General features: G+C 35.7%; 1 protein-coding gene across 16 annotated transcripts in view; it reads right to left on the reverse strand.

Moving 5' to 3' along the window:
• The window catches only part of RALGAPA1 (Ral GTPase activating protein catalytic subunit alpha 1), a 132,941-nt gene that overhangs the window by 99,524 nt on the left and 21,148 nt on the right, over positions 1-12,269 (reverse strand). For all 16 annotated transcript variants that reach the window (XR_001331301.2, XM_005520288.3, XM_088057820.1 and 13 more), the window contains exons 9-14: positions 7,496-7,704; positions 6,902-7,141; positions 4,596-4,784; positions 3,984-4,121; positions 1,699-1,847; positions 345-474 (exon numbers count right to left, since the gene is read on the reverse strand). Coding sequence is in view for 15 of the 16 variants with exons in the window: in XM_005520288.3 (XP_005520345.1) it covers positions 345-474; positions 1,699-1,847; positions 3,984-4,121; positions 4,596-4,784; positions 6,902-7,141; positions 7,496-7,704 (1,055 nt within the window). In the remaining variant the exon portion in view is untranslated. The remainder of the gene's footprint in view (positions 1-344; positions 475-1,698; positions 1,848-3,983; positions 4,122-4,595; positions 4,785-6,901; positions 7,142-7,495; positions 7,705-12,269) is intronic.

Below are 12,269 nucleotides of genomic sequence, written 5' to 3' on the forward strand. Positions count from 1 at the left end.
AAAAAAAATGCATCAGGCATGGATAACACAGAAGATTTCATGCTGACTTGACCTAACTTTTCTATGTCAGCAGGCTAAAACAGTACACACTGCCAGTTATCTTTGCCAGTTATTCCAACTCAGCTAGAGAGCAATTCTTGAATTTTACAGTATCTCAAATACTGTTGTCACAATGTCATAAAATATAGGACAAAAAGAAGCAAATGTAACCAGCTCTTTGACCCACACCATTCAGATTATCTGGGTAACATACCAGTGATATGACAAACTAGCCAACAGTAGTTGCCATATCCAATCTATTAATGAAAAATAGACTGAATTAATAAAAGTGTATGTTTACTTGCCTGGAAAAGAGGTCCTGCAAGTCTTCCAGCTAAAGTGGAGTTTTTTCTTCCTTGATATTGCAAGAAAGTTTGGGGTGGTATTTTCAGCACAGATTCAGTTACCCTGAGCAGCACAAGCAGCATCTGCTCCCTGCAAAACAGTATTAAACTTAGAGCTACCATTTTGTTACACCTCTGTATATACCAAGGTATTTTTAATGGTAATAATCAAGCCTTATTTGCTCAAACACATTCCAAAAAGTCATAATGACTACAAAGAGCCTAACTTGGTTCTTGCAAAAGAAATTATTCCAATCTTTTTTCACACTTAAGAGTGAGGAATCCCTGTTGCCCTATAATATTTTTTTCCAAATCATTCAGCTGTTATCACCTTCAATGGCCTGAGATTAAAGGCCAAGTTTTAACTGTATTTTCAGTCTGAGCTTTTTCTTTATCTATGAATTACAGTTTTGGTAATTTTTCATTATTATTAACAGTTCATCAATTATTTTGTGTGGCACAATCTTTGCCCTTGTGGTCTAGAGTCGCTTCTTTACATTGAAGTGAAACTGGAAAAGAAAATATCAATCTAGTAGAATCTGTTTACTATTATCACTCCCAACTTTCCCAGTGGGCACCTAAATTGGCTCCTCAGAAGAGGAGACAAGCTTCACATGACACTTAGTGCCAGCTTTACTTATCCAGAGTTCAGGAAATGCTACTGACAGATTAAATGCAAGGCAAGTTAAAATTGAATAAATCAGACATGAGAAATCCCCTTGCTACTTCTTCCTTGTAATGGAGAATGGTGGTAATACAGTACCTGATTACAGACTACTATTTAAAGGAGTGGGAAATAACAAAAATTCCTTTAAAACAGGGTCTCTTGTACCTGCTAGGCACTCTAAGCACTGGAAAGGCATGACACAGTTACACAGTACACAGACTCCTGTATACATGTACAGGTCAAGAACAACACACATCTGATTGTAATAATTATCCATGCTTGTCTGGGGCTTTTTTGTTTATTTTTAAATAAGGCTGTGAAGCTTCATATGTTACAATATTTTAACACTTTGATACATAACCAAAATGCCCTGGAAAAAATCATCAGTAGCTCTTTAATAACAGCCTGTATATCCCAGATTTCTGCACTGAGATCTAAGCTGCCACAAACTAGGAGCTTACTAGAGGCTTTAACAAAGCAGATAACATCCACTGTGATAAGTTGTCTATGGTGTTCAAGCTCATGTGTTTACTGATTTAGAGGAACTGGTTCATATAACCAATACCACTCTACTGCGTTTACTATCAAGTAAATTTTCGCATTTGTCTTGTGAACTAATAATCTAAGATAAAAGCATTAGCATTTTACCATGTCTTCTTGTCCATGGTCACTTGAACTACCATGTGGCGGTAGATATTGAGAATGCGCTTGCACATATCCGTGTGTTCATCCAGCAGAGCTTTGAATTCATTTGCAGGTTCAAGAAAAAATATATTTGAAGAATTTATTATAAAAACCTGTAAACAGAAAAGAGTGGATGATCCTGAAGCACTTTGATGTTTTCTGCAATTCAGTTGGTAGAACCAGGAAGAAAAAAATCTATAACAGAAAATCTTTTTCAGTAAAGGTTGCATATGCACACAGAAGTGTATGTTTAAATATGTTAGTCTGAAGTAATGATTAAGCAACGAGACTGACCTTTTCCTCATTTTTTCTACAAAACCTATTTGTGTATTTTTGTTCTCACTGATGGACGGTTCAACAAACTACCCAGTATAATTAGTTTAATATGATGGACACAAATGTCTCAGCAAGAAGTCCACTGCACAAAAGTTCCACCTGTAAGCCTGGAACTGACTAGTACAATATATGGTAAACTGCATGAAATAGTCCTGGTACACAGTGTGTCCCTCAGCATGACACAGCCTGTATTATGTTCTGGGAAACTGAAGCATTCATCCCACTGGGATCAGTCAGGCTTACCAAAAGTAGGAAACTGGACACATTCCCCAAAGTGACTGACTTCTGTGAGCACTGAATTAGGGCCTTCAGAATGAAAATTATGAAAAAAAAAAGTAGGAAAGGACACTGTAGGAGCTAGAGAAGCAGCTACTGAAGTGTTACTATATTTTTATGTAAGTTTAGAAAACACTTTTATCTCAGGCCTAGATTTTCAATTATTTTTTTCAGGCACAAGAAGTTATTGGTACTAAAGTCATAACTTCCCTCTACTGAAAGCTTTGAATTTTTAATAATTAGTAAGCAGTTTTACATTCACTAGCCTCAACTAATGAACCTAACCTATTCTAAATGCCTAGAAATAAGTCTATGCAAGCACTAAGTGGGAAAAAAACTCAAGACAGAAGTATTGGATTAATGATCCACAGAGAAAATCAAACGTGGTTCCAGGTCAGGAAATCTCTCAAATTGAGACATGGTACTGGGTTAGAATGATGTCTTGAGTCTGTTTCAGGCTAAAAAAAAAAGATATTTGGTAGTCAAATGAACCTTTGTCTACAAAACTTCAACACAAATAATCTTCAAGATACTGTCAGAAGTATAAGCCTTAGTAGTATATTGCAAACAGATACAGATACTTTGTATTTCTTTTCTCAGTGACACCTCAAGTTCTAAAAAGTTGTTGAAAACAAAGATTATGAAGCTTAAATTACTGTAATGTATTTGAATTTAAAAGTGATTTTAATTACAAAGTTTATTTTTATTTATATAACAGTGTACAGCACAAAAGAAAACCCTACTCATAAAATTATTCAAGCTGTAGTAAAAATGAATTTTATTTAGCATGGTCACACACAGTAGAAGTGCATATAGTAAAGTGGAAAATGCACATTATATTTTATTTCGTTCAGAATCAATTTTCTGCTGGATATAAGAATATTTTGGAGGCTAGAATCACATACCCACCTATACGAATGTATGTGCACACAGACAAATGCACACACTTTATAACCATAAGAGCATTTCAAAGACCCTCAAATTATACCCTCCCAATTTTCCATAGCCTCATCTTCAGTGAAGCATTTTGCTAAACATTTGAACTTAACACAATTTTTGTGTTGAGAGAAATTAACTGCCTAGAAGCTGTTAAAAAACTTCTGTTAGGGTACAACTGCAACTCTTGCTTTCCTTAAGGATATCACCAGAGTTATGGCACGTCATCAAATTTTTCAAACATGCTGTAAATTCAGAAAAAGATTTAAAAAAACCCTGTGCACCTTACTAATCGGACTAGAAAAACTACAGGATTGGATGTTTTGGCTTTTGTGACTAATAGCATAAAATAAAAAAGCCTCTAAACATTCTCATAAAACACCTGATTGGAATTACTTGAAGATGTTGCAGTAGCAGGAGGATTATTTTTTCTCTTTATTGTTTTACCCAGCACTGGTCTATACACTGTCCTACTTCAGGTCAATAAAGATACATTGAACCAGTCCCCATTTGTCTAACATTTATCATCATACTTGTTGCATTTAGAAAAATTTTAAAATTTAGAGATGCTTTAGAAATGAATGGGATTCCCTGGTGGCAGTATTGTACTACATTCCACTCTTTATGTGCTGCTGACAAGAATTTTAGGTAACTTTAGATACATAACTTAGATAAAATTAAATACCAAGTCTATTGCATACCTGCAATACTGACTGCACTCCAGCTCGTACATTTTGTTCTTCAGTATCAATTTCAGATGTTTTATGCAAAGCATCTTCATAACAGCCATTTCTTGTCCAGTTTGAATTTCTAATATGACTGGAGTTCATTCCTTTTTCCTGAAAAATAGTTTTACTTAAAATTCCAATGGTTTTTAGACAAGTATTTTGGCTTTATATTAAAGGAAAATGGATACAACAGGTACTAAATAATAAACAACAGCTGGCAAATGCACCTGAGACACAACAATATTTCATGAGGCTTGTAGCAATTATGTTAAAGTACCTGAATGAAGTAACTACTATTTTTGTCATCCTTTTATTTGTATAAATACAGAGTTGAAAGTTGGCATACTGTATAATCCACATCTTGAAAACAGTTCATAAAATGATAAGAAATTTTAAATTGAACTAAGCATATTAAAAAGCTACAAATAATGGATAAAATTGGTAGTTCATCCATACAGTGTTTTACCATTGATTTTCCCCAATAAATGCTCTGATACCAAAGAAAACCTCATATAAACTATCAAGGAAGCCACTTATCTGTCTACTGGCAGATTAAAGAACAAATATTAACAAATAATATTTTACCTCTTCTCTTTCTTTTCCTTTTTCTAATGAATTATGGTCAACATTTTCATCACAATCTACAGTGGTGCACTGCATTATTTCTTCAGGCTCTTTCATAAATAATGGTTTGTCTTCTTGTTGAATCCATTCTTGATACACCTTTACCACCTTCCTCATGGCAGCTGCTTCACATATTGGCAACAGAAATGCCTTTGAGTAGAGAAAGAAAGAAACAAAACACTGTTACAATATTTGAAATAAATTGGGTTCTATAATGTACAAGTTGTAAGAGGTAAAGGTGGAAAAATACAGCGAGCATAGCATCCTAGCATACAAACTATCGCCAAACCTAGACACCTGCTCACTTTCTTCATATGTAAACTGAAAACACAAAAAACCCCACACATTTAAATAAAAAATCTTATCAAGAAATACTTTGAAAGAGATAAGAATTCATGTGAAAATATCTACTTAGCACCTAGCTTGCTGAAATTAATACCCAAGCACCCATCAAAACATGTTAAACAAACGAGCAGAATCCTTCCATTCAGAGGATTTAGAAAAGTGGAATTAAACCAGCTCTAAATGACTAGGAAAAATTCAAGTGACACACAATACTGGTAATTGTCTATCTTATTTTTAGCTAATTAAGATTTTACAAAACAGTATCCTTAAAGCAAATGACTCCCTGAAAAGATTTCAGTATTATTGTCCCTAAAAATCATGACTTGGTGGGATAGCTGATCAGTGCCCTCTTCAGAAGTTTTTCTGTATTGGCTGTCCTGGTAAAAACTAGTCATAAACCAGAAACTTTTAACATTAGTAAGACTTTAACTAACTATAAATACAGTTACCAAGGACCATGATACCCTAATTATATATTTAGAAGAACAGATAAACTACACTAACACACAGTTTTACAAGGTCTGTGCTGTGTTGCCGATATCTTTAAGGAGGGCCCACTTAACACAGGTGTATGTTCACTCTGGAAACAGGTATTTCATACCATTATCACAGTAAAAAGAATTCAGCTATGTATTACAGGATTAAAGTGACAAGTTCAGTCATATACTTGCTCATCAAGTCTAACATTCTTCTGCAAGCCCATATATATATTTTTTGTACCCTCAAGTCTAAAATGCATAAAACTTGTTCTCTACAAATCATCTTTCCACCACTCTTGGCAAGAATAACTTAGTCCTAATGTTTTAAAAACATTACAAACATCTTGTATATTAGAAATTAATTTACACTGAAAACTCCTGGATAAACAATGATGTAAATAAGATCTAATAATTGCACATTAAATCCAAATAATCTAATAAACTCACTTGTGAAAAGAGTGAAGAAAATTGCCTTTGCTTCATTTCACTGTGGGGACAGTGAAAAGTAGACCATTGATAATTTACACTCTACATTCAAGACCCCATAAACTCTTGAGTGTCAGCTGAATTTCGGGTAACTCTGCTACGTCCTTCAGTAATGTGTCCAAGCTCTTCAATACTAGGGATGTGGATAAGCTTCTGACATTTATTTGCCTCATTCAAAAATATTTACTTTATCCAAATAAATGAGTTTTAAAATGTTCAGCTTTCTGCAGTTTAAAGCATTGAAACTTAGTATATCTTTCTTTACTATTATTCTACTACTATTATTAAGAGAGAAAACTCTCTTTGTCTTTTGATCTATAGCATGAGGCAGAAAGAAAGTTTATCTTGTTCTATTCTCCCACATTGAACTCCAAGTTACTATTAATAAAGACTCCATATTCTGGCATATGTTCTTAGTTTAAATTTGTTTAATAGTTTCCAGTAGAGAAATACAACTTAGAGTATGCTCAGCTAACATTTCTGGTTGCAGTGAAGTCAGAAACAGAAACTGCTACCTTTTATAGCCATCTGTCCTACTCGTCTGATGAACACACACAAGGAAAGGACATTTGGATGCTCCTAAAACAGCTCTGTAACAGCTGCAGACTCCCACAGGAGGCTTATGTTAATATGGTTGGCTGTGAGTTCTAATACCTACAGTGTTGATGTACGAGAAGATTAAATATTCCCGTCTACAGGGAACTGTGAAGTCCAAGTTAAATGTTGCTAAACTGGTTATTCAAGATATAAAATTAGAAAAATCAGGAACTAGGGGTATTCTACACAGAAAATATTTCAGAATTTTAGCTTTTCGATTTTTGAAAGCAAGATGACAGAAAAAAACTGTAACTTGGTATAATGTTCTGCTTAACAAGTGCTATTGAAAAAAATCCATGACATAATAAAAATATACAATATAGTAATCAAGATTCTTGCATTCTAAAGAGAGTTTTTTACCTGTCGAAAAATCTCAGTTAGAAAATTAACATTGCTTCTTTTAGAAGAAAAGACTTTCCGGACAATTTCAATGTCAGTTAAATGCTCCTCATCAATACTGCAGAGGCTGGAAGAACTTGGCTCTCTCTCTGTTAGAGTGCTTGTATTAGAATGAGATTGTTCTGGTTCTGCATTTCTATCCTGCTTATCTGTACTGTCATTTTTGCTATCCTCCCTTGAAGCCATGCTAGCAGCCGCTCTCTGAAAAAAAAATTTAAAATATTCCATAGTTCATTTTCAGTACAGCAATAAATCAGTACAATTTAAGTAAAATTTAAACAGCACAAATAATTAAAGAAAAAACAAACAGAAGAATTTACTGCATTTCAAGGCTTCTAAAGTCCAGTTGATTAAAAACAAATCCCAGAATTTGAAAAAAGAAAGCAGCATTGCAGGTCCTTTCAAAGTGAATTAATAAACATATAATTTCTTTAGAAATTCCTCCTTTTTTTAAAACTGTTTCTTAGCTGTAATTATTGGAGGAGAGCATACTGCTGACATAACAACTAAACCAAAAACGTGAAAAGAAATACATTTTTGTGTATTTGGTTTTACCTGAATATTCTTTGGCACGTTTTCACCTTCCATCCCAGGAATATGAGGTCCTGTATGAGGTTTTGGCTCAAGCCAGAAAGACACCAACCATCGAATGACAATAACACGAGCCTTAATGAAAGGTTCCTTTGTGCAATATATTGCCTCATTGGTTTCAGCATCTTTCTTAACTATTACGTAGTGTGGCTTTGGTCTCATTTGTGGTATATCTGTATGAAAATACAACATCTTAAAAATACAAATCTTAAAAATAAAAGAGAAAGATCTGCATAAGAAATCCTAAAACCATAAGCAACACACATAAACTTTCAGAGGCAGTTTTCTTGCATTCACTGTTGCACCATTCATTCCAAGATGTGCTGGAATGGATGCAACAGAGAAAATGTCAAGAATTGTAAGACATCAAAATACTTGAGTTTTCTCCTGAAGGGAGACAACCTTTTGTTGGTCCAAAAGACAGAAACTTATTCCTGCTATGCAAAACTTTTAATTTTTTATCTGAAAGTGATTTCTATAGCCTTGTTTTTGCTTGCATGTTTTTTCTATGCAAGCGAACACATCCCATTATTTTCAGGTTCTTTTAAAATATGTTATACTCAATATTTAAACTTCAGCAAGATAAACTTCAGCAAACTCACTACTTCCAATTTTCATTAAAAACTACAAAGTTCCAAGTACCAAAACATCAACAACTATGACCTATACAAGAAAACTGTTTTCCCATAAAATTAATACATTGTCAAATCTAATCATGATACAATGGGAGATATATAATTCCAAAATGCAAATGCAATAAACACAGCCTCTTCTGGCCCTGCAGAAGGTGAAAGATGAACAGAACAGAGAAATCCAAAGCCATATGAGCTTTGCAGCTTCATCTAGGGCTGCACTTGCACTGGCTAGTCTTGCTGACCTTTGCTGCCAGACCACAGGCATGTATATTTTCCAATGATTTAGCTGCAAGATGACTCCATGGCAATAGCTTCTATATTGGCTTGTAAGGAATGTAATGAAGGATGCTCAGGAGCACATCAGCTGGCAGGAACTGTGGTTGTTTGGAGACTAGAACTGACAACTCCATTTCTGCCATCCCATGTTCTACATGATGGTTCAGAACTGTTTCACTTTTCTGACTCTCTGCTGTGCTAGAGTCATCAGTACTCCTAAACCTGCTTCAGAAAAAAACCATGACAGTACTTAACTCAGTGTGGATGGAATGAACATGTGTGGTAAAAGCACTACGAAGATTGGGGGACACATGGATACCATGTTTAAATTGTGCATTCTTCTGTGACTTAACACTGGAAAATGTAATTTCTGGGTTTTACAACCCAAGATATGGTGCAGAATAGTTCTGCATTACTAATCATCAACCTGAAGCAGCAATGGTACTTTCATGTGCAAATGACATTTCTCTGAAAGTGGCATGCCAACCAACCCTAGTCCTCATCCTATAAGGGCAAATAAGAGATGTATTCCAAAACAAAAAGAAGACAAGAATTTGTGTGAGGACTGATTATGATATTTGCTGTCAGGACACCCTGATGCTGGTGTTTCAGTATCATGATTTCCATCTCGTGACAGCAAAAAATCCCTCAAGAAACTCAAACCAAAACAAACACAAAATAAACAAAAATCCAAACCAAAAAACCAACTAACAAAAAGATGGAAGCATGGAAAATGATGGTCCTGTCCATATACAGAGAGTGACAGATGAACAGAGATGGTTATGTCAGCACTGGCTCAACTCTTTTGTAGCCTGCAGTGCATGCAGTGTTCGAGCAAGAGAGAAGTTCCATGGTTTTACAGGTCAACCAGAAGGCAGTTCAAGGATACTAATGGTGAGAGCCAAAGAAGATTTTAAAATGTCACACTGAACCGTATAAAGTTATTCCCTGACTGTATCTTCCCAAAGCAAAGTCAAGAGCTGTTTTAAAGGATCCTACGTAACTTTGCCAGTTTATGGTGTTAGAATCCAAGAGCGACAAATCTGGACAGCAGTGAAGAAATAATCAGCCATTGTCTAAGCAATTATATTATGACAGCCTTTTTAAGGCATCTAAAGTGAAACCAGCATATCTGCCAGACTGCTGTAAAGATGTCATTGTTATCAGTACAAATACACAAGATGCAGCACCTGCACTGAGGACATCTGTGCTGGTCCATCTCAGTGTTATTTCAAAAGCCACATACATGAGTAGTGATAAACCCATCACGATGCTGCTCAACTGAGGAATTTTTCCTGTACAAACTTCAAAACTACATCCACACCTTTCAATGGAAGCATTATTTTCAGAGTAAAGAATCCACAATTGCATACCATCTACCTAAGTAAGTAACAAATACACAGAATACTCTTTGACAAGTTTACAAATGCTTTATTTACTGCAAATAATAAAACCCCAGTACATTGTTTTCATTCTGTGGAAAGCAGCAGGTTTGTAAAAAAATTAAAAATTAAGGTATCTTAAACAAGCATGTGTAACAGTACAATCTGTGAAAAAGGAAGCAAATGTCTGGTAGCACAGCATTTAAAGATGCAAAAATCAGTTCTCTCTGGTATCTACTAGCATTCAGCAGAGCACAGAGGCTGCAATACTGGCAGTATTTTCAGAAGGACTAAACATGCAGTAAACATGTTTTTGCAGCACACTGTCACTTTGTTTCATGATAACCTCTCAGAACATCACTTTCTATAATTTTTCTCAACTGCATTATGTGCTGCTTCTCAAATGTATCCTCCTTCCAGCTGTTTCTCAAATGTATCCTCCCAGCTGTTTCTTGTATTTTCAAATTCTGCCCCATCTTGGAAGAAGGTATCAAGGCTTCCGAAGAGAACACAGACATAAAACCAAAGCAAAACAGAGCTTGTTAGATGGACTCAAACAGCACAAGAGCAAATATTCCCTTCCCCCAACTTTCCATTTTTTCTTTCTATTGTGTTTTGGGCTCTCCCCACCCCCTGCTCTTCCCCCTCTGGAAACCTGATGTGAGCTGATGACAAAAAGGGCAGGAAGCTGAAAGTGATGAAAGACATACATAGGGTAGAAAGTGAACAGACTATCCAAAATACAGTGGACACCTCTAAGCTTTGACCATGCTTAATTTTTAAGACCACAAAGGGTTTGTAAGGAATGAAGAACCAAAGACAGCTGTAGGACAGCCCACTTACGTCTTTCCCTGTAAATGAAGGAGCCTATCTAAATGGCTTGGAAATGGCACAGAAAGGCACATTACTATGACGGAAGAAGCAATGCCCCTGCAATATTACTGCTGTATCTGTAGCTCTTACTAAACAACTTCTAACCCAATTTCAACAGATATTTAACAAAGGCTTTACAATCAAAATAAACACTAAGGCAAAAAAAACCCCAAAACCAAAACATAAAAAAGCAAAAAAATCTACACCAAACCATACCCCCTCAAGAAACAATCTCATGGGCTTTTCTAATGTTGTATTCCTCTTTTAAGTCTGTAATACTAAAGTCAGAATTTGAAGGAGCCACAGTACTTAGCCTTCTTGTAACTGGAATGCTTGGTGCTTGTTGCTGTAGGCAACACATTTATCAGGAAAGAAATCTCAGTCCAGTATACTGTCTCCAGTAAAGCTCTGTATCAATGCTTGCTTACTGAAACTACTGTTCTGATTTGTACCTCATGACTTCTCCTAAATTAAATACTACACCAGTAGCATGAGAACTGTTCTTAGGAGCAGGCTCAGAGCCCAAGTTTGCCCTGCTTTCAGCCTCAAGGCTGTGAATTAAGAATAAGCACAGGATTATTTTCAAATAGGTTGGGAAGATGTATGCCAGAGAAGAACATCTTAGAGGAGAAAAAATTATTAAACTTACCAGTGCTTCTGTTGTTTTCATCACTGTATTGTTCCAAAAATCCTCATTATAGTTGCTCACTGTGCACAGTTTAAGGCACTCACAGCAATTCTGGGGATCTGTGCACATTTCTTCATGTTTTCGATTGTCCTCTTCTTTACTAAGGCCTTGGAAGTTTCTTGTTTACAGTTCACAGAAAAACAGAGGACTACAGTAACACTTCTATGGAAGACTAAAGATCTTCACAGAAAGAGAAAAATAGCATTTCCATATTTCTTGTTCTGGAGCATCAAGCAACAGTAGGTTTGCTTTCTCAGCACAGCTTACTATCCCTCTTGTAGCTATTTTATCACTGAACTCTTCAGCATCTGCGCAATAACTCTTACTCTATGGTTACTTATGGCTGTATTTATACTGATTTTTCTCCAGTAGATGAGAAAGCCCACTGTTTGTCTTTCCCAGGAGAATTGGACACAACCATCTCTCAAATCCAAATAAATGTACATGGACCAGAAGAACCTAAGACCTTTTCAACAAACTTCCTGACAGCCTGATTTCTAGAATACAGAATTGTGTCTGGAGATTACTACTCTGGAGAGTCCTTCTGAGATGCTGCATCAACAGGTAAGAGGAATGGTGACATGGCTGTATGACTCAAGTGATGAAACGGTAACTTAAAGCCTGTGTACAAGGTATTACTTTGCAAAGAGGAGTCTTGAACTCTTTTGGCCTACAACCAACATTTGCATGCAACATTTGCAACGTGCAAACCTAAGAGAACAAAATCAAGATTGGCAAACAACATCCTAGTTTAAAATGGGCTAAAAACTCTGAGTAAAACTCAGGTTTGCTTGGAAAACACCTAACATTCCACTCTCTATACGGAAAGATACATTCTAGCACCATTAGTTTTGAAGATTGTGCTAAACCCTAGCTTCCTTTTC

This window comes from Pseudopodoces humilis, chromosome 7 (genome assembly GCF_049639895.1).
Source record: "Pseudopodoces humilis isolate 2021_Gansu_Grassland_sample_001 chromosome 7, ASM4963989v1, whole genome shotgun sequence".
In the NCBI taxonomy this organism is placed as follows: Eukaryota; Metazoa; Chordata; class Aves; order Passeriformes; family Paridae; genus Pseudopodoces; species Pseudopodoces humilis.